At 52.7% G+C, this 22,272-nt stretch overlaps 1 protein-coding gene across 1 annotated transcript in view; it reads left to right on the forward strand.

The window, feature by feature from the left end:
- CB1H4orf50 (chromosome B1 C4orf50 homolog) overlaps window positions 1–22,272 on the forward strand; it is a 55,005-nt gene that overhangs the window by 15,056 nt on the left and 17,677 nt on the right. The window contains exons 5-8 of the mRNA XM_049632625.1: window positions 7,630–7,831; window positions 8,980–9,107; window positions 9,942–12,368; window positions 19,678–19,845. Coding sequence (XP_049488582.1) covers window positions 7,630–7,831; window positions 8,980–9,107; window positions 9,942–12,368; window positions 19,678–19,845 — 2,925 coding nt within the window. The remainder of the gene's footprint in view (window positions 1–7,629; window positions 7,832–8,979; window positions 9,108–9,941; window positions 12,369–19,677; window positions 19,846–22,272) is intronic.

The following is a 22,272-nucleotide window of genomic DNA, read 5'->3' on the forward strand; positions in this document are numbered from 1 at the left end:
CCATCCATCCACCCACCCACCCACCCACCCATCCAGCCATCCACCCATCCATCCACCCACCCATCCATCCACCCACCCATCCATCCACCCATCCACCCACCTATCCATCCATCCACCCACCCACCCAGCCACCCACCCATCCACCCACCCACCCGTCCACCCACCTATCCAGCCATCCACCCATCCACCCACCCACCAATCCACCCATCCATCCATCCACCCACCCATCCATCCATCCATCCACCCACCCATCCATCCATCCTTCATTCCATCAGTCATCTGACCCACCCATCTGCATAGCCAGTCAGGCACCTTCACCCACCCGTTCGTCAGCACAGCCACCTCACTGCCCATCTGTCCACCTTCTCGTCCACCCATCCACCAGTTCACCCATATGCCTGCACATCCATCCATCTGCTTGTCTACCCATGCTCCATCATCTCATTCACCCCACCATCTGGCTGTCCGCCTCTGCATCCAGCCACTCTACTGGGAGCCAGCTACCCCTCATCCCTCATCATCCGTTCCCTCCTGTCCGTCTGTCTGTCCAGCTGTTACAAGACCAGGCTGTGTGCCAGGCCCCTGAGTCCCTTGGGTGTGCAGTGTTATGTAACTGCCACATGCCCGTAAAGTCTTCCTTCCGAAGATGATGACCCCCTCTCCCTCCTCCCACACAACTCCGAAGGTGGGGACTGTTCCCTGGTGGCGAGTGCCGTCCATGGTTCTTCACTTCTCCTTCCTTAGGCTGTGAGCTCCTTGAGGGCAGGGCCCAGGTCCGGGGGCTCTTTGGAGCTTCGGTCAAGCATCATCACCCAGGGGGTCCCCAGGACTATGCACACAGGGTTGGGTCCCTTTCTGGTTCTCTTAATGACTAGCTGTGTGACCTTGAGCGAACTTCTTACGATCTGCAAACAAGAGCAGATTGGACATTGATTCTTTCATTTGACTGACAGTAGAGTAAAAGCTCACGTTTAACCTATTCCTGCCCTGTGTTCTGCACCCTCCTGGGGTTTTTTCAAAGGCATTGTTTTCATCCAGTGCTCAAGAAGGCTGTGAGGTGGGCACTAATGGTATCCCCACTCCACATAGGAGGATACGGAGGCTCAGAGAGGTAGTGCGTCGATCTGTTGTCACACAGCTAATGGGAAGCAGACCTGGAGCCCGATCCAGGTTTGATGGGAGTCCAGAGTGCTCTGTTCCTCCTGAACCAGCCTGCCTCCCTGGCAGGGAGAGTTAACTCAGCTCCTTACAAGAGCTCCGGATCCTGCCTCCCTCCAAATTACATCTAAGGAAAAATCAGTGAGCAACCTTACCGAAAGAAGATCACTCGTTAAACAAGCTAACACACACACACACACACACACACACACACACACACAGAATCCACTTTTTCTTTGGATGAGATAAATCTCTTTCAAATTAACTAGACCTTTAAATGTGCTACGTTTTCTCAGGGAACGAAGGGCAGCCCGCTTGGCTCATTTTAATAATGAGTTTCTCTGTGGCCATTTTTTAAAAAAGAAAATAGCAACCCTCTGCCCCTGTTTCCTCTCTTCTGTGTGGTCTATTCATTCTTCCTCTATTATATTCGCCAGATAGAAGGAAAGAAGTGTACATTTTTATATTGGCACGTTATTGTAATTCTGGAAAATAAATCGTGTCTGGACGGAAATTGTCATTTATTGCAGCTGCCACAAACACAGTGGTTGAGACGGCAGTTCTGGAACTTGACCTCCAAAGTCAGGGCGGTGGCAGGATTCATGGGCTTCTGAGGCCGTGAGGGACGGTCTGTTCGAGCCCCTCTCCTGGGCTGGTGGGTGCTGTCTTCCCTCTGTGCTTTGACGGCATATCTCCCCTCTCTGTCTGTCTCTGTGCCCAAACGTCCCCCTTTTTAAGAACACCAGTCACGCTAATGGACCTCATAGCAACTGGTTGCATCTGCAAAGACCTCCCTACCGCCATGTCCAAAATCAGGTCACATTCTGAGATACTGGAAATGAAAGCTTTAACTTGGGAATTTGGGGGACCCAATTCAATCCATAACAAGTACCCCTCTGGACAAACAGTCGTGAAGACCCGCGAGGTGGCAGGGACACGGGCTGCATGGCCAGCTTTGCCTGGGTGGGTATTGACAATGGCATCTTTATGCCATGTGAGGTTTTCCGTGATCTTTAGCTGTCACTCGTCTAGTCCATCTGAGGAAGGAGGCACTATTTTGTCCTTATTTCACAGAGGAGGAAGTAAGGGCACGGAGAGGCCATAACCTCATAGTAGGGTCACGGACATGCTAAGTAGTGGGGCAGGAGCTGTGCCCCCACAGGCTCCTTGGACTTTTGAGTGCCATGCTCTGCCCTCCAGCACTTACTGGTCGGTGGCATAGTAGTCAGGACTAATGGGTGTCCCGTTGGTGCCTCCGCCTGGCTTGGGCCCTAGGTCAGGACAGGGGCTGGGAAAGTTCCTATGACAATTCCCTGCCTGCACAGGATGACAAGACCTCGTAGGTGGAGGGGGTGGGGCTGAGGAAGGGGCCTGACCGTCAGTCTGTGGGTCGCTGCTGGGGACCCTGGCATTTAAAATAGGGGCTGGGGATGCCTGGGTGGCTCAGTCGGTTGAACTGATTCTTGGTTTTGGCTCAGGTCACGATCTCATGGTCTGTGGGTTCCAGCCCTGTGTCAGGCTCTGCTGGCAGCTTGGAGCCTGCTTGGGATTCTGTTTCCCTCTCTCTCTGCCCCTCCCTGCTCTCTCTCTCTCTCTCTCTCTCTCTCTCTCTTTCAAAAGAAGTAAATAAATATTTTTTAAAAAAGAATATGGGCCGGACCCAGGGCCACAGGCTGTGACAGTCTGCCGGGGTCTGTCTTATTCTCAGAGGGCAGTGCCAGCCCCGACTTGGGGCATTTTGGGGTCAAAAATGGCCGTCTGGAGAGAGCTCCTGGGGAGGTGTAAAATGCCAGCCAGGTACCAGCTTTCAGGGGAGTATAGCTGAGGTTTAAAATTTCGGTGCTAGAACCTACTGATAACAAAACTGCCCAGCCACACGTTGACCTTCAGGGTCTCAGTGGAGAATTGTATCAAGTTCAGCGGCCCGTGGTGGCACTCCTGCGGGATTGTAGGCAGAGTTCTGAGAACATGGCACGCATGTGTGGTTTCCGGAACCTGACAGTATGTTTCCAAAGGGGTTGGAGCCCGGTGGTGGGGAGGGGGTTAAGAGCTATAGGCAGGTGTTCAGCACCTTTGTCTGCATAGGCATGGTAACCCCCAAATAATCTCCTTTTGTAAACCTCCTGGCACCTGCCACTCTGGGATCAAGTTCAACCCCCTACCCATGGCCTTCAAGGTGCCCACACTCTAGGCTGGGCTCCTTCTCCAGGCTTATTGCCCACTAGCCCCCCCACCCCCACCCTGTCCTGGCTACACTGAACTCCTGCAGGCCCCTGAATGCTCCAGGCTCTTGCAGCCTGCAGCCTTCCCTGTGTCTAGAAGCTTCTGCAGCCTGCAGCCTTCCCTGTGTCTAGAAGCTTCTGCAGCCTGCAGCCTTCCCTGCTTCTGGAAGCTCCTACCACCTGCTCTCCTCGGCTGCTCTAAAAACCCTTGCTACCCTCTCTCCATTCAGTGGGAATACCACTTCCTCCAAGAAGACTTTCCTGACCTCTAGCTCATTCGCTCCTCAGTGCCCCTGTAGTGCCGTGACCCACTTCTAGAGGCCCTAATTCTCACTGTGCAGGGCCTGGCTGGTGTTTGCTCCTCGTCTGAGTCAGCCCTGAACCCCGGGCCCTGACCATGGCCGGGAGGTGCTTGGCAAGCTAGCGGTTCAGTGGGCAAGCGACCACAAAAAGAGATTTGCTCCGCTGCCCATGGAAAATGGAAAATCCCGGCCGGAGGGACAGCCTCACAATGGCAGTGCACTGGGAACCCCGGGTGGCGTCCAGCTCCGGGGAAGCACATGAGATAAAAAGTTACCCGTCATCGGGGAGCCACCCCCTCAACAGCCCAGTGGTTACCTGTGATGTGCCCTGGGCGTCCTGGGTCATGGTGAAGTGAACCGTCACGGGAAGGTGTTTTATTTGCTTCGTATTTACAAGTGCTTTTCCAAGCAGGATCTCATCAACGCTGGGAGGTAGCCAGGCAGGAATCCCCCTGTCCTTGTACCCAGCCTCACAGTCCAGAGAAGGCACACCACTGGCCTGGGATCACACACCATCCAGTTTCCAGAACAAATGCCTTGGGGCCCAGGTCCCTGAAGGGACGGGCCACTGCAATGACAAACCGTGGCCTGGGGAGGAGTTTGGGGAGAGTGTTTCTGCTCAGGGCACGGGTGAAAGGAAAGTTAAAAGGACTGTGGTTTGCAAGACAAGAAAGGGCACCGGGGCTGGAAGGGTGACCCTGCTCTTTGAAATTTTATAGGGGAGACAGACACAGGGGCCGGTAGGGGAGACCTGGGCCATAGACTGCTACAGCAGGGGACAGCCCAGGGGCTGTGGTCTGGCCTAGAGGGAGGGCTTGTGCAGGGAGATGAAAAGTTACACACTTAAAAATGTCATGCCAGAGCAGAGTTCAAGCTCCTGGTGACCCCAGCATCAAGAATGTGGGAAGCTCCCAGAACGTCTCTGCCCCGGCAGTGTGGGTAGAGCGCCCCTGGTGGCGTTTACAGGAATCGTTTCATTGTGCAGCAAGTTCAAGTTCCAGGCAGCCCCGTCCCTGCTCTGGCTCTCACTTGTGCAGAAGTCTGTATTGCATACTTGGGACTCCAGTAGTCAGCAAGGGCTTTAAAGCGTGGGCCAGCAGGGTCAAAAAATAAAACACAGCAAAGCCACGGACATGCAAGTAACACAAAAGGAAAGACGAATGTCTAGTGGTCTTCCACAGAAAGATCAAGTCCATTAGTTACAGAATTAATACACATACACAAAAGCTCAGGGTCCCATTTTATTCTGAATACTGGTCAAATATTAAAAGTGCCCCAGTGCGGTTTATAGTTGGTGAAAATCGGAAACAACCTAAACGTACGATTAGAAGGACCTGACTTGGTAAGTTAAGGCATCCCTTCTGTCAGAGGTTATGAGGCAGCCGTAAAACACCACGTTATAGGAGAACTTGTGGGGAGATGATCCTTCCGTATCATCAAATGAGAAATGCATGAGGCAAAAATGGGCATTTTGTAGAAACGGACTTTTGGAAGAATTTAAGTGTCTCTGCATAGAAGAAAGCCCAGGTGGATATATTCTGACACACTGATCGTGTTTGTGTCCGGATAGCTCTGTATTCCTCATTTTCCTCTTTTTTGCTTATCTTTCCCCATAATTGCATGTGAAAGCTGAAGCCACGTAAAACTGGGGGCTGCTGACCCCCCCCCCCCCCGCCGAGCACCGAAAGGCAGGAAGGGTTGAGAAGACTGAGCGGGGGTGGGGAGGCAGGGAAGGGCAGAGAAAGCCCGGACCCAGTTCAAGACCCGAGCTCCGGTTCTGTTCTCCCTCCGTGTGTGCTGTGTGACCTTGGACCGGCCACTGTCCCTCTCTGAGTAGTGGTTTGGTCACTTGTGAAATGAAGGGCGTGTAGCACCTTCTTCTAGGATGTCCCCCTCCCCCACCAAGTCGCCTCCCAGAGGCAGGGGGTCTGTGTGTTTCATCCGCGGCGGTGTCCCCAGCTCCAGAACAGGGTCTGTCACTTAGCTGAGGCTCGGCAAGTATTTGTTGAACTGAATTGAAGTCAACCTGGGTATCGGAACGAAATCCAAACAGAAGCAAACGGAGCTGCGGTGCTGGCCTTCGACGCTGCCCTTCCGGCTCTCTGTCCTCCCTTCTTCCCTCCTCCTTGCCATCGCTCTCTTGCTCGCCTCCACACCTCCACGTGGAGCCTCTGTCTCCCTTTGTCCATCTTGCTCCCTCCTCTTCTTCTCACGACCTCCTCTCTCCTCCGTTTCCTCTTCTCCCCCTCTTTCCGGTGGTGATTTTGATGAAATCAAAACCCCACACACAGAACACGAGGCCGGCGCCCAGGTCCCTCTGGCTTTGGGGGCTTTGGGCCGAGGCCCTGCTCTGTGGCAAAGCCCCCGGGGGATTCTAAGGTGCAGCCAGGGTTGAGGTGCCTGGTCTGTGAGGACGGTGGACGTGACATCACACAGACAGCCGGGAGGTCCCAAACCCAGAGAGTGAGCGGAAGATGCTTGAGGGAGGGAAGGGACTTGGTTTGGGGGAGGGCCAGGGAAGGCCTCGTTGAAGATCTGGCCTTTACACGGAGCCCAGAGAAGAGCAGGTTAGCCGGGCAGAGGGGTGGGAAGAGAGGCAGGCAGCAGGCACTAGGGGTGCAGGGCTCTGAGGCAGGGTGGGGGGAGAAGGGTCCCTTTAAGGAGCAGAACGAGGGTGGGGGCAGTGGGGCCGGGCAGCGGTTTCCTCTTTCTGCACAGCGGGAAGCGTGGGACATCAGAGACAGGAGAGCAACCCGATCTGGTTTCCATCTCACCGGGATGGCTCCGCTGCTGAGCGGGGTGTGCAGGGAGGGGCGGAGAGAGAGGTGCGGGCAACCCTCGTCCTTCCTAGGAAGACGTGTAGCCAGGCAGAAGGAACAGCATATGTGGATGTGCAGAGGCAGGCAAGAAGCTGGCTGGGGAGGGGCCAGGAGGCCACCATGAGCAGAAACCAGGGTGAGGAGTATCAGCCCCCCTACTGCCACCCCGACAGTGCGACAGTGCGAGTTATGGCAGCCTTGAACTGATCCCAGCCTGGGGAGGGGGAGCCACGGGAGGCCTTGTAGGTGCGAGAGTGCAAGCTAGGGGGGTCCCTGGCACTGTGGGTGGGATGTGGGGGGACAGGAGGCCTGGCTAGGTGTCGATGCAGGGCTCTGCTGAGAGCAGGTGAGCAGCCGGGGGACAGGGGACAGGGGGATGATGTTACCTGTTCTCCTCTGTTACCCCTGCACCTAGAATAGCACCCGACACACAGTCGGAGCCTAATAAGTGTTTGCTGAATAAGTGCTGCATACCTGTCTTTCTGCAAGTTCTGCCCATCCATCTATCAAACATTTATTAAGCACCTAATGTGTGCCAGGCCAAGGTGAGGGTGCCAAGCACATGAGGCCAAGTGGAAGGCTTGAAGGACTCAAGGTCTAGTGGGGAAGCAGGGGCAGAAGCAAACAGCGCCCATTAGAGCCTGGTTCCAAGTAGTGGGGGCCGTGGGAAGCCGGAGGGGGCCCGTCCCCAGCCCCTCGTGGACGGTGGATCGGTGCTGGTCTGTGTCTGCACGATGCCCTGCAGGGCGGGTGCCGGCTCAGGGAAGCTCTGTCCGCACAGCTGGCTTGCTGTTTGGGAGAGGCCAAGGGGAGGGGTGTCCCCCGGAGACCCGTGGCTGCAGCATTTGGGACTTGTTGACGGTTGAGGGACAGGACTGCCTGGGGCCCCCGGGCAGGCACCTGCCTCTGCTGGGGGGACACAGAGGACCTTCGGGAAGGAGAGGGGACTGGGAGCCTGTGGTACCACTCTAGGGAGCCCGGGGGCATCTTGGCCGGACAGACACTCCTCGGAGAACCGAGTGCCATACCTCGTTGTCTGCTGAACTGAGTCGTGCCAATAGGAGGGGGGTTGGCCTTCGGACCAAGAGCACTGGGGCCGGGGTCAGGCCTCATGCCCTCTGCTCTCAGCTGGGGACCCGGCTCCCTCCCGAGTCGTTGGAGGAAGCATCCTCCCAGCTCCCTCCTTGTGTTTTCCTCAAGGACGCCCTGAGCCAGCTTCAGGACGAGCCACTGGCCCTGCCCGGGGAGGGCGCCCTGGATGCCTGCCGAAGCCGAGGCTTGCAGACCACCCTCTGCTCCCACGGCGCCCCTGGCCCGAGAAGCTCAGCAGGTGTGTGGGTGCTGTGGGTGCGTCTGGTGCCTGCGTGGACCTCCGCTGACGGGCTAGCTCGCTTAGGACATGCTAGTGTGCCGGGACGGGGGCGGGGCGGGGGGGTGTGTGACTGCCCCATTCTGCAGAGGGGAAGCTAAGGCTCAGAGAGGTAGTGTCGCTTGCTCGATGCCACACAGCTGGAGAAGGTGGGATCAGGATGTGCGATGTCCAGACAAGGTCCTTGACGTGGGCTCACCTAGACATTGAGGCTCATTCCCTCTGCCCTCAGAAGGGTGCCAGCCAGGTGACACCTGTTCCAGCACGGGGCAGCCGGTGTCTCGGGAGGGGATGTCTTTGCAGAAGACCATGTAACGAGTGTTCTGTCCCCCACCCCCCACCCCTTGACAGCTCAGGGGTGAGACAGGTGTGAGGTCTGGGAGCTGCTAGGGCTCAGAGCCCCTTGTCCCTAACTGGTCCCTCATGGGAACCAATGTGTCTGGTCACAGTCTTGGGCCCGGCTTCCAGAGCCTCTGTTGCAAAAGCTGCTGCACTTGGGGAGCCCCAAAGCCACGATGTCCAACTAGCTGTCTGTGGTTTGCGGACAGCCTTCCGAGGCCAAATGCAGTTTGCAGACGAGAGGGTTACTTACACCCAGCGGTGCCGGTGATGGGCCCCCTGACACTCCCCCTCCCCCACTCTATCCTATTTCTGGGAAGCAAAGCTGGCAAGTCAAACAGGTCCGATTTGTCCGTGGAAGGAGGAGGGGGGCCGTCTGGTGGTGAAGTCTAGCGTCAGCCCATTTGTCTGCATGCCAGCCGTGCGGGGCTGGGGGTGGGGCGGGGGATCAGCACCCTGTGCGACCACGAGGGGGCCAGGGTTGAGGCAGTTCTCACGGCAGGTATTCGTCACCTGCGTGAGCTTTGTGGTCAGCACAGGTGGCTTCCAGACCCGACCTGCTGCTCATTGGCGACAGTCATTCCCCATCCGCGAGCCTCGGTTTCCTCGCCTGGCAGGTGGCGGCCATTGGCTGTCTCTGGGGCTCAGAGGACGTGAGTCCGTGAGAAGAGCCGGGCCCTCCCAAGTGCAGGGGGCTCAGTCACTGGCAACAGTTGTGAGAAAACCCCTAGGAGGGTCTCTTTAACTCTTGGGGTCCTCTTGCCTCCCAGGCCAGCCCTCCGAGGCGTGCTGCTCCCGGGACCGTGTCGGGGCCGGGCGAGGCCCCTGTGTTGTGGTGGCAGGCCTGGAGGCCACAGATGAGACCCTGGAAGACGTCACAGGATCTGACCGTGGACGGGTGAGGTCGGAGGCTTTCTGCCAGCCCAGGGCTCCAGCCCTACTGCGCGTGGGCGGCGGGAGAAGGGGGTCAAGAAGGGCTTGGAAGAACGTTCTGGAACTAACTGAGAGGGAGATTCGAGGGGATGCACTGTAACAGACTGAGACCTGGGTGGGGAGTGGGCAGGCAGGGGGTCCCCAGCCCGGGGCCACGGGTCCATCAGGCCGCACGGAGACAAGTTGCCCCTCCCAGGCCCCCCTCCCTTCTAGCAGCCCTTCCCCAGCCCAGCCTGTGAGCTGGCCCAGTCTCCTCCCTGGATACGTGCACTGAATTAGTATGTCTTGTGGGCCCGGCACCGGTCTAGGCCCAGGGCCCTGCCCCACCCTGTCCCCTAGATCTCCCACGACGACGGAAATGTCCGGTGCTCTTGGAATGTGGCCGGTGGCCGGTGGCCTGCGGCTACTGTATTGGACACGCAGGGCTGAGGGGCGTTAGGTGATGCCCACGTAGATGTGCAGCAGGATGTGGGGAGGGGAGCACAGTAAAAGGGAACATGAACCGTGTGGGGAAACGGTCAGGGGCTTCTTGAGGAAGTAACGTCTGAGCAGAGATAGGCATCGATTGAGAGTAAGCCACGAGGGGATCTGGGGAGGGATATTCTGGGCAGAGGGAAGAGCAGGTGCAAAGGCCCTGGGGTGGCACCAGGCTTGGTGTGCTAGGGAGGCCCGTGTGGCTGGGTGAGGAAGCACCAAGAGCATCAGGAGATGAGGTCTGAGAGGTGTGGGGGACTAAAGAGAGGCAGGGGCCGCTTCACACCTTCCCTTCTCTTCTCTTCTCTTCTCTTCCCATCCCTAGCGGACTCCGGCTGAGCCCAGCTTGGATGCGCAGACTTTTCTCCTCATCTGTGGCTGCCCCCCCGGCCAGTACAGGGATGGCTCACTCCTCCCCGTAGAGCTGGCCGGGATTTCGGAGCAGAGGCTAGCAGCTGCCCAGGTCCTGGTGCAGACGTCCACACTCCCTCCCTGGGGGCTGGCCGGGGACCCCCCTTCCCTGCCGCTGCTGCTCCTGCTCCAGGAGGCTTCTCCACAAGAATCCCAGATGCGACGGACGCTGGACACCAGGTTCCCACCTGCTCCTAGAGCCGGAGGACCCACCTGCCGGAATCCCCACTGGAGAAGGGGCCAGAATGCCTCCCTCTGCCATGAGCCCCCCCAGATCTCAAGTCACAAGTTCAAGTCAAGTGTGAAACGCGCTTGGAAGGAGGGAGGAGGGCCCCCAGAGTGGAGAACCGAGGAGCGGGGAGCGAGGAGGAGTCGGGGCAGGAAGGAGGCAGACCTTGGTGACAAGAGCAAGCTAAGTCAGGAAATGCGAGACAACCCGAGCCCGGGGGACGGCATCAGAGCCCCAGAGGGCGAGCTGGTCGAGAACGGGGCCTCAGAATCCCAGGCCTCTGTCTCCTGCCCTTGGCCCAGGCCAAAGCTCCCATGGCCTCTTTTGCAGGAAGAGGCTTCCGTGTCAACTGAGGGTCCCGCACCCCTGAGTAGGAGGCGGAAGGAGGGAGGGCTTTCGTCACTGGAGGAGGAAGAGGCCCCCCCAGCCAGGGCCCAGGGCTCCCAGAGGCCAAGTCCAGGAGGCACTCAGCTCCTTGCAGGGCAGGGCGAGGAGGAAACGCTCGTGTGGTCTGCAAATGCTCTGAATCTGCAAGAGGAAAGCCCTGGGGACCAAAGGCAAGGAGAGAAGGAGGAGAAAGCACCGCGTCTAGAAGGGGCTCATCTGGGCCACAGGGATGTCCCAGGGGAGCCTGGCCCCGAGGAACGTGAGCACCAGGAAACGCTCTCCCCGGTGGCGGAGGGAGGTCTGACACTGTCTCCCCGATCGGCCTTTCCACCCAGGGGAACTGAACCTACCAGTGATCCGTGGGCTCTGAGCCAACAGCCTGACAGGTCTGAGCTCAGAAGAGACGAATTTGGGAAGGAGGCAGAAGCTTCTTCCCAGCAACTCTCCATCCTGCAGCGTGGGGGCGGGGGGCGATGGTGGCCAACCTCCACACCGGCTGGAGGAAGCAAGAGCTTGGCTCGGAAACAGCACAGCCCCCCGGAGAATGCTCACTCCCAGCAGGCTTTGGCAAACCAGGGCTCGGATATTTGCTTGGCCAGAGAGGTCAGACCCGGAGGGACCGGCGAAGAGGTCGGACCAGGTGGGACGGAGGTCCTGGGGACCAGCACCGCTCTCCCAGGGATGGTGCCTGATTTAGACAACGTGGGTCCGGGTCCAGAGTGGCCCTCCGAGCTGGGTGGGAACCAGCCCTCTCAGCCACTGAGAGCCGTTGAAGAAGAGAGGAGAAGGTTTCACCAGCTCATTTCTGGGCTGAAACGAGAGAGAAGCCAAGTTTTACGTGACAACGCCGAGCTGCGGGGCGACCGAGAGAGATGCCGTCGAAAAGCGTGCGCCCTCGAGGAAGAGAGGGAGAGAACTGTGACAGAGATCGCGGCCCTCGAACAGGACAACAGCATGCTGCTAGGAGACATCGCGTGCTTGAAGAGGGAGCTGGCCCAATACCGGCAGGTCGTTTCTGACCTGGAAGACTGCAATGGGAAAAGTTACGGCAAAATTTCCGAGCTCGAAGAGGAGAACGAGCAGCTGAAAGGGCGCCTGGCCCAGCTTCAGAGAGCCACGGCCGAGAGCGCCAGAAAATCCAAGGGTGTGATGGAGCACGTCACGATGGAAAACCGGGAGCTCAAGGCGCTGATCTCGGAGCTCGGGGTCACTTACAAAGAGCTGATGAAGGGCGTGGTGCTGGGGGTAGAAGACACGGTCCAGGCCTTCAGAGGGGAGAACGCCCATCTTCTGAGCAGGATCCGCGTCCTGGAGACAGAAGTCGCGTTGGGGGCCAGCACAGCTGGGGGCCACTTGGTGAGAGCGGAGGAGGGTCCGCAGGGGGAAAGCACGATGGCGGGGGGCAAGGGGGGTGCTGTGGAAAGGGGGGTGCAGGTGACTCAGATGTCAGGGCAACTGACCACAGAAGCCCACGGGCCGCCCTTGGAGGAGAAACCGGGTCTGGCTGGCAGGTGGATGGGGCCTTCCTTACGCATGGAGAATTCCAGAAATGATGGCAATTCAGCCGCCTTGTCGCTGGTGGGGGGAAGTGCTGAGGTATCCAGTGCCCCGCGAGGAAACATCAACGGAGCAGGAGCGAGAGAAGCACGTTTGGAAAAGGAGGAGAAAAGACCATGGTGTTCTGCAGACCCAGGGCGAGCTCTGAGGGCAAGCAACGGCCCCCAGGTAGGTTGATCTGGAATCGGTGCCTTCTCATCATCTTGCTAACTTTCTAGAGTGCGGAGCATCCCCTTTCCTCAGGTGAGCGTCCAGCAGCCCTCGGAGGAGGGACGATCATCGTCCCCATTTAGCAGATGCGAGAACGCGGGCACAGGGAACTTTAAATAACTTGGGCCGTCAGGTCGCAGGAAGGGTGGACTCCCACCCGGACGGCCCCTTCCTGTGCACAACCTGAGACACAAGCCTGCCCCTCTGCTCAGGCTGTTTAGACGGGTGTCGGGTGGGATGGCGGCGGAGGGGGCCGTGTTCAACTTTAACATCAGAGCTCACGTTTTCAGCGGCGCCTGGGTGGCTCAGTCGGTTAAGCGTCCAGCTTTAGCTCAGGTCATGATCTCGCAGATCGTGGGTTCACGCTCCGCGTCGGGCTCTGTGCTGACAGCGCAGAGCCTGGAGCCTGCTTCGGATTCTGTGCCTCCCTTTCTCTACCCCTCCCCCGCTCACACTCTGTCTCTCTCTCAAAAAATAAGTAAACGTTAAAAAAATTCTTTTGTTTTTTTTAAAATTTTTTTTTTCAACGTTTTTTATTTATTTTTGGGACAGAGAGAGACAGAGCATGAACGGGGGAGGGGCAGAGAGAGAGGGAGACACAGAATCGGAAACAGGCTCCAAGCTCCGAGCCATCAGCCCAGAGCCTGACGCGGGGCTCGAACTCACAGACCGCGAGATCGTGACCTGGCTGAAGTCGGACGCTTAACCGACTGCGCCACCCAGGCGCCCCAAAAAAATTCTTTTGTTTTTTTAAAAAAGAGCTCATATTTTCAGATCCAGGAGATTTTCAAGCAGTCCAGGTCCTAATTCTTCACATTGAGTCTCTCTCTCTCTTTCTCTCTCTCTTTTATGAGTCTCTCTCTCTCTTTTAAAGATATAATTGACATAGAACATTGTATAAGCTTAAGGTGCACAACGTGTTGACTTGAAACATTTATATGTTTCAATACGATCACCACCATAGGTTGGCTAACACCTCCATCAGGCTCTGCATTGGGTCTTAAAAGGGACAATGGAAAGAACAGGGGCTTTAGGACTCACTCTGAGGTCAAACCCAGCTCTGTACTTGACCACGTCTGTGATTTGGCCAAGACGTGGGCTTCCCCGGGTCACTGTCCACACGTGTGGACGGTAATCAATGTTTAGGAATCGCAGGAAGAAATACTCATCACTCTCACGGTGGTCTTGCATATCTGTTAAGACATCTAGCGTTGAGCCCTTTGACCCATATTCTCTCTCTCTCTGCAGCAATTTTGTCATTCGTGGCAAAGGATTCTCTTTGGGTTTTGCTGATTTTCTTCATTTTATATCTGTCTTTTATTTCACCGGATTCTGTTTACAGAATCGCTCCCTTTCTTCCCCTTTGTTTTGACTTAGTTGGCTGCTCTTTTTCTTGCATCTTGTGTTGAAAGCTTAGATCATTGATTTTCAGCAGGTTCTTCTTTTGTGATCTGTGCACTTAAGTCTTTGCAATTGTTCTAGCGACCAGGTTATAGTCTATTTTGGTAGGTATCCTGGAGGTCCTTGTAAGGAGTGAATATTCCAGAGTTCTTGAGGATTGTGACCAGTCCAAGGTGGTTAATTGTGCTAATCAGATATTCTGTGTCTTCACCAACATTTTGTCCATGTGTTTTGTTATTTACAGAGATACGTTTACAATCTCTGAGTGTGCATTTGTGTATTTCTTCTTGGCATTATATTAGTTTTGACTCATATATTTGGAAATTTCTTTAACGTTTATTTATTTTTGAGAGAGAGAGAGAGAGAACGAGAGAGGAGGACAGAGGATCTGAAGTCAGCTCCTTGCTGTCCGCACAGAGCCCAATGCGGGGCTCAAACTCACGAAACTGTGAGATCGTGACCTGAGCCGAAGTTGGACGCTCAACCAACTGAGCCACCCAGGTGCCCATGGAAACTATTTATAAGATACACACGGACTTAAAATTACGTTTTCCTGCTGACTTGATTCTTTGATTGTGATGAAGCGTCCCTCGTTATCTCTCAGCCTTCTTGCCCAAATTATGCTTTGTCTGACCTTAAGGTAGGCACATCAGCTTCTTTCCCTTAGTGTTTTCATGGAATCTTCAACTTCTTGTACACCATTCATCCTTTTGCATTCAACCCATGGGCATCCTCGAAATAGCATGCGACTGGTGTGTTTTCGCTTAGCTCAGTTCCACAGCCTCTGCTTTTCAGTTCAGGTGTTCGGTCCACGTACATTTCATGCATGTGATGAAGAATTGGGTTTTTGTTCTGTCTGTTCTGTTCTGTTTCTCCTTTCTGGCCTTTGCTTTTGGTATTCATAAATATTTTCTATTGTTCATTTTTCTTCTCCATTAGCTCATTCTGTTCTTCATTCTTTCAGTATTTGCCCTAGAGGTTTCAAAGTGTACCTGTTAATTATTTAAATGTACCTTACGTTGGTACTTTTAGCAGGTAATGCAGAAGTCCCAAATAAGTGAATAATTATTAATGATGAATGCAAAAATTTTAATAGTTTATCTCCATTCCTCTTTCTTCTTTTCTTCAGTTTTAGCATATATATTATGTCTCTGTCTAATAAATGTCACGAGGCATTGTTACTGTTGTTGTTTAAAGCAAGCAATGATCTACGTTTCCCCATATGTCCTCACGTTTCTGTGCTGTGCATTCAGTCCTGGGGATCTGTTTTCCTTCTGTCTGAAGAACTTGGTTGTTTCTTCTGGTGAGGATCTGGATGTAGAATTTTAGGTAGGCAGATATTTCCCCCTCTTTTGGCCCTTGGAAGATCTCATTTCATTGCCTTCTGGCTCCCATAGCTTCTGTTCAAAAATTGGTTGTGTTTTTATTCTAGTTCTTTTTTTTTTTTTTTTTTGCTTGGTTTTGTTTTTCTGAAATGCATGTGTTATTTTGTCTCTGACTGCTTTAAGATTTCCTTTTTATCTTTGGCTTTTGGCAATTTGACTATGATGTGCCTGGTGTGGTTTTATTTATATTTATCCCGCTTGCATTTTTGTGAGCGTCTTAAAATGGTAGACTCAAGGTTTTTTTTTATCAAATGTGGAGAATTTGGGGTCGTTATTTATTCAAATATGTTGTTCTGTCCTATTTTTCTCTCATTTCCTGGATATCCAAAGTTTTTGACTCTATCCCACATCTTTGGAAACTGTTCTGTTTCTTCCTTTTTAAAAAATATTTGTGCATTAGTTTGGATTTTCTATTGACCTGTGTTTAGTTCACTAATCCTGTGTTCTCTTGTGTCCTATCTTCTGATAATTCCATCCTATGAGTTCTTAATTTCATTTGTTCTATTTTTCGGCTCTAGAATATCCATTTTATCTTTCTTAAACAGATTCTGATTCTCTATTGAAATACCCCCATCTTTTCATTCATTTTGTCTATCTTTCCTATATTTAAAAAAAATCTTTTTTACCATTTATTCATTTTTGACAGACAGAGAGAGGCAGGGTGCGAGCAGGGCAGGGGCAGAGAGAGAGGGAGACACAGAATCCGAAGCAGGTTCCAGGCTCCAAGCTGTCAGCACAGAGCCCGACGTGGGGCTCAAACCCACAAACCATGAGACCATGACCTGAGCTGAAGTGAGATGCTTAACCAACCGAGCCCCCAGGCACCCCAATCTTTCCTATATTTTGAAGGTCTTGTCTGCTAATGCCAATATCTAGATATCTCTGGGTCTGTTTGTTTCTTGGTTAAGTCCCATTTTCCATCATCTTCATGTGTCTGGTAATTTTCAAAAACTTTTTTATGTTGGACATCGTGTAGGATGAGATGTGGTAGAGACTCCTGATTATTAGCTCCCTCTAAAGGATGTTGAGTGTGTCTTCTTCTGGCAGGTAGTGGGATGATCAGCAGACCATATCATTCCTGTGCAGGTGTATGTGAGTTTCAACCCAGTCCTAGGGCCTGATTGTCCTCCTATGGTGTGGACCTTGCTCCTGGGTCCCGGACTTTCAGTGGTAGCAGCTGAGGCCCCTGAGTATTTGCCGAGGACACTCAACTGGGGCTTGGCCAAAAGTCTGCCAACTTGGTGACAGTGTGCGACCGCTGAAGTCTCTTCAGCAATTGGCCGACCAGTTGCTCTCCTTTGCGAGGCCCCAGAGTCCCACACTCTGCTGCTCAGCTTAGGATTCAGCCAAGGACCCAAGGGGGCATTTCCAGGGCAGTGCCAGGCTCTCTCCTTCCTGTTACTTTGTTCCCCAGACCCAGATATCAGAGCGCCTCTGAACCCCAGCCTCTGAGCCCTCCATCTAGCAGGACCACTGCACGGCCTGGGCTCCACTCCTGACCCAGGCTTTGGAAAATGCTCCAGAGAGAAATCCAGGGAGAAATGGAGCTCACCTTGATGTACATCCTTTCCCTCCAGGATTGTAGCCCTGCCTCGGCTGCCACTCAATGCTTGCAAAGAATTGCTTTATGCATTTCCCCAAATTCTGTAGCTGTCCAATCTCAGCCAGTCAGACCTGCTAGGGACTGGACTCGGAGGGGAGGCATATCAAGCCGAGCATTTCAAGGTGGGGAAGGAGCAACAGGCAGAGAGCTTTTCAGGCAGAGGGGGAAGTAAGTGGCAAGGCCCTGGGGCAGGAGTGAGCCTGGCTCACTGGAAGAACAGAGGAGCCAGCGTGGTGGGATCACGTGGGCAAGGGTGGGTGTGGTGTGAGACGGGGCAGAGGGGGGACAGCCTGCAGGCCCCCGTTAGGATCCTTTGTACGTGCAATGGGAAGCCACTGGCGGGTTTTAAGCAGGAGAACAACATGGTTCAATTTCTTTTGTAAAAAGATCACTGTGTGCTGTGAGGCAAAGGGCCAGGGGGATGCAGGGGAACAGTCAAGACGACTTTGCAGTCAAGAGATGATGCCAAGACACGATGCCAGAGCGGAGGAATTTGGAGCTGAAAGAAGGGAGGATTCCAGACAAGAACCAGAGTTGAAAGAAATGAGGTTTGTGGATGGACAAGAGGCAGAGGATGAGGAAGCCTCCCCTTTCCATCATCCGGAGTCAAAACCCGATCGGGTTGTTCTTTTGCTTCAAACCCGTCTGCCTCTTCCTCTTGCACTTGGTGTGAACTCCACCTTCCTCCTGGCGGATCGTGAGCCCGGCAGCCTTGGCTACTGCTGCATACGTCCTACCCTCTGCACGCTGGCGTCCTTGCTCTGCCCCTCCTCGACCCCACTTCCTCCTGGGACCTGTGGCTCATCTGCGGGGTCTTCTTTTGGGGGGCATCTCTTCCTGGCACCCCAGGATGGCCTCAGGGTGGAGGCGTGATGCCATTTTCATAGCGTGTCGTGGTTCACATTGGGGACCTTTACACCACGGAAATCGGCAAATGCTACAGGTTTGTGTGGCCCTTGACCCGCCCACAGAGCAGTTGTGACACGTTCGTCACCGCCCGCCTGGGTGGCAGTGGGTGCCTCTGGTTCAGTGCCTCCTGGCCTTCCCCTTACCACGCCCTGCCAGTCCCCCCCTGCAGACAGAGCTCCCAGAGGGCCGTGTGCACCGTGGCTCTCAGCCCAAGTACGGCGTGTGGCTGGAGCCTGTGCCGATAGTCTGTTAGGGAACAAGTGGGTCACGGGGGCCGTTCACCAGGCTGCTGGCCCCCACCCCACACGTGCATTCTCTTTAGAACGCACGGGGGGTTTTCTCTCAGGATCCTTGGGGCAAAGCCCTCGTCCAAGTCCTGGAGGGGAGGGGGGGCCGGGGGGGGGACACAGCAAAGGCACCAAACTTCCCAGAAAGGCCAAGTTGTTTTGCAAGTCTTAGAGCCGGATTTCATGGAGCCATCCGGAGAACCCATCTGTTCCTGACAGGGCCCAGCCTGTGCGTCTCAGGCCCACGCTCTGTGAATTTCTATTAATTAGAAGAAAACCACATCCTGCTCTCGGATTCCTTGCTAACGAGGCGGAGGCCTCATCAGCCGTGGGGCAGGCTGTGTCCTCAACACGGTGTTCTCTCTCCTCTCCCGGCAGGATGGCTCACAACCCGGGGCCAGGAGCGCAAGGCAGGCATGGCCTTCCCAGGCCTCAGATTCCCAGGGCGGCTGCCTTAGTTGGAAGGTGGACCACCCCAGTGAGGACGAGGGTCCGGGAAGCCTCGAGCTCCTGGGCTCCCGCGAATGGAGCCGTGATTAGCAGATTTGCTCCTTCACAGGCCACTTTCTCATGGGAACTGGGAGCTTCTTGATACTCTGGGTCCTGGACCCAGAACACCTCCTCCCTGGTGATCCCACGGAAGGGCTCAGAGTCTGGGCAGGAGCCGTGTGTCAGAGTCTCTATCACGGCCTCAGTTACAGCAGCAGAATCTTAGAATGACCTGCACCTCCAGCACGGTGCAGAAGGCTTCCCGTGTGCTAACACAGTGTTTTCAGTATTCTTTACTAATTTGGAAAAATGCTCATGGCATGGTATTAAAGGGGAGAAGCAGGATGCAAAATACATGGTGTGTTCAATGTTATGTAGAAAAGAATGTGTGTGTGTGCGTGCCTGAGTGTACGTGTCTCTGTATAGAAGTTACTAGAAAATAAAACTGTAGAGTCCAGAACCATCGGGGGACGTAGCATCACTGTCATTTAATCACCCTTCCCAGAGTGCTAAATTACCTCTCCTTCCCGCCTTTCTGCCTCCCAGAAGTTCCCCATAACGTCCATATGAAAGCTGCCCATGTCTGACCCAAAAAGGGTGAGAGACAATTATGTACTGATTTAAGAAAAGTGGGGAAAATGCAGTATCCTCTTGTATATCAACAGATGATGCTTTAATGTGATAAGCATCTCGTAATTGGATTTGAACCTTAAATTCCATTCATTATACTTGTTTTCAGCGGCGTGGTGACCGAAATTGATTGAAATAGATTCTGGAATGCCATGCCATTTTACGTATTTTTGAAAATATATGCAAAAGATATAGATAGATACATGTGTCTCTTGAAAATCACACTCGAGAATGTTATTCTCTAATTCTCTAGACGCCCCCAACACCCTGATTCCCAGCATGGGCCACACACACACGCACACACACACACACACATGCGTAAGGAAGGGCATAGCAGAAAGACTGGAGAAAATACACGGATGATCACAATGATTACTCTGGCTAATAGGATGTGGGGTGACTTCTGCCACTTTATTTTCTAAAATTTTTCACTTGAGAAAAAAAACGTAGGCAGAAAAAGAATTAAGAAAGAAAACGGATCCTGTTTGTTTGCTAAGGCAAGTTGCTTTGGAAGATAAGCTAACCTAAGCATTTCATGCGATCTGTGATTTCCGCCGCTGCAGGGCACGGAGACAGACACCCCCAAAGAGGACCTCAGGCTGTGCATTGGGCACCTCCAGCACCAGGTGCTGACCCTGCGGTGCCAGCTCAGAGACCAGGCTTCTGCCCACCGGGTACTGCAGGTGTCACATGCGGAAGCCACCCGCCTCCGGGACCAGCTCAAGGGCGAGGTAGGCTGGGCCCGCAGGTTCTTTCCCGCCTGTGAATGAAACGTTCCCAGGCTCCGGGGAGTTTTGAGAATAGAAGAATCAGGCAAGACGTCACCATTCCCAGCGGTTTTTGCTAGTATTTGTTAGATGTCTCAAGTAAAGAACGGTGTGGGGAAGGAATCCCTCCACCCAGCTGACTTCTGTTCCATCTAAAGGTGGTAAATACGTGTAATGGTTTCCTAAAAAGTCTAACAGGTTTTCAACTGTTACGTAAATAAAAGTCCTTCCTCTGTAGGAATGAAGCGAGTGTCCACTGCTCATTGTCTTGTCCATCATGATGGAGACGTGAATGTTCACGGGTGATAAAATTGCATAGAACTTAGTACACACGCACACACACACACACACACACACACACAGTACAAGTAGAACTGAAGAAACCTGAGTAATATTGGAAGATTATACCAGCGTCAGTATAATTGACATGATAACGTTGTAACATACAATAATTTTACAAAATGCTCCCCTTGGCAGAAACAGGGCAAAATTCTCTGTATTATTACTTACAAGTGCATGTAGATCTATAATTAGCTATTTTCTTAAAATGCAAAAAAAAAATTAGTTCTTGTCCCCCTTTGGCCCCAACCCCTTCTGACCCCCAGTATTTTTTTCAGCCTTATCTACTCATATTTAGTATATGTATGGATGCATACACAAAAGTGAAATTATACCACCCCAAAATATTCTGCACCTTGATTTTTATCATTTAATAAAAATATTGGTAATATTTCCATATCAACACCTACAGACTGACCTCATTTTTAAAAAATCTGGCATATTATTTTTTCAAGAGGCCAAACCATAACTTATTTAACCAATTCTTTGTTTATGGAAATCTGAATTGTTTCTGTTTCTTTGCTTTACAAACAAAGCTCAGTGAACCTTTCTATACCCCTGTCTTAGGATATGTTTCTGCTACGTATGCAAAGGGTAACGTTCTAGCAGAATAATTACTGGGTCAAAGGATATGTACATAATTGACTTTGAAACATAAAGGCAAAGAACCCTCCAAAGTGACTACATCATTTATGCTTCCACCAAGAATAAATGAGTGTAGTGTTTGCCCACACTTGGTACCCCGAATGTTATCACACTTTACATGTTTTTGACAAGCTGATGGATGGAAAACACATCATCAACATTGTGATGTAATTTCTGGCTCCTTTCCCGTGCAGTCTCTGTATAATCAGATGCATTTATACTATACTTAGCCTCATGTCCACGTTGCTTCATAGCCTTTGTACCCAATTTTTTTTTTCCTGTGTGGTAATCTATCGGCTGGGTGCGATGTTCATTCCCCTGTTGTTGGATCTATGGTTATTTCCATTCATTTATAAATTCCTGTTTATATGCAAGAGCTCAGAGAACTGGGGGCGTACTGGCCCCGAGTGGAGATGTTGTTGATTCTTAACAGATATTGAAGAATGCCTTTCCGTAGCACTGTTACCCGCTTCCAAAGCCAAGGCAATAACCAGTGTTTCTCATTGTGCCTCAGCCAGCAAGGGAGGGACCGTCCCTTTTCCCTCCTGTCACTGAGGTGTGAGAAATATAACCCTCGCTACACATGGTAGGGCTTTTTACCATATCCAATGTATTTTGAAGTCTGGTTTTCATTATTTTCCATCTTTTTTCTCTCTCTGCCCTTCAGTTCGAATATTTCTTCCTAACCCATCTTCTAGTTGATGCTTTTCAGGAGCACTGAGTTTACTCATAAACTCATTATTTTAGTTCTTAATTTCAGGGGTTGTATGTTGCAGTCCTCGTATTTCCATTTGGTTCCTTTTCTTATAGTTTTCAGCTCAATGAAATTCTTGTAATGTGATGATGGAACTTTTCAGTCACACTTAGTTACCTTAAGATGGGTCTCTGATTGCTGGTTCGAGGCCCCAACCTCTCCGCAAGCTCCCCGACGCTCCCTACTGTCTGTTTGGTGATCGCCATCCCCGTGGGCACGACGTGGTGTCTCAGTGTGGTTTGATTTACATTTCCCCGGTGGTATTTTCTCCCACCTGTTGTCTGTTTACTCTCTTCTCATTCACGTTTTCATGGCAAATGCCCCACCACACGGCGCCCAGCAACACATTCTTGCTATTTCCTAAGCGGAAGCCGAGAGATGGTTGAATCCAAGCCTGCAAATATTATTGAGTGCCTTTTGAATGCAACACAGTAGGCTTGGAGCTGGCATTTTACACTTTGATTACATTCAGGAAGGTGTATGCCAAAAAAGTAGCTATATAGAAATGTTCATTGAAGCCTGTCTGTGAAACAAAGAAACAATATAAACTTTCACAAAGAATCGGTTAAATAGATTGTTTCAGCCTCGTGATGAAATAATATGCAAGATTTTAAAAGAACATGGTCCGTTTGTATGAAATGACATAGAAATAA

The sequence above is a fragment of the Panthera uncia genome, chromosome B1 (assembly GCF_023721935.1).
Source record: "Panthera uncia isolate 11264 chromosome B1, Puncia_PCG_1.0, whole genome shotgun sequence".
In the NCBI taxonomy this organism is placed as follows: Eukaryota; Metazoa; Chordata; class Mammalia; order Carnivora; family Felidae; genus Panthera; species Panthera uncia.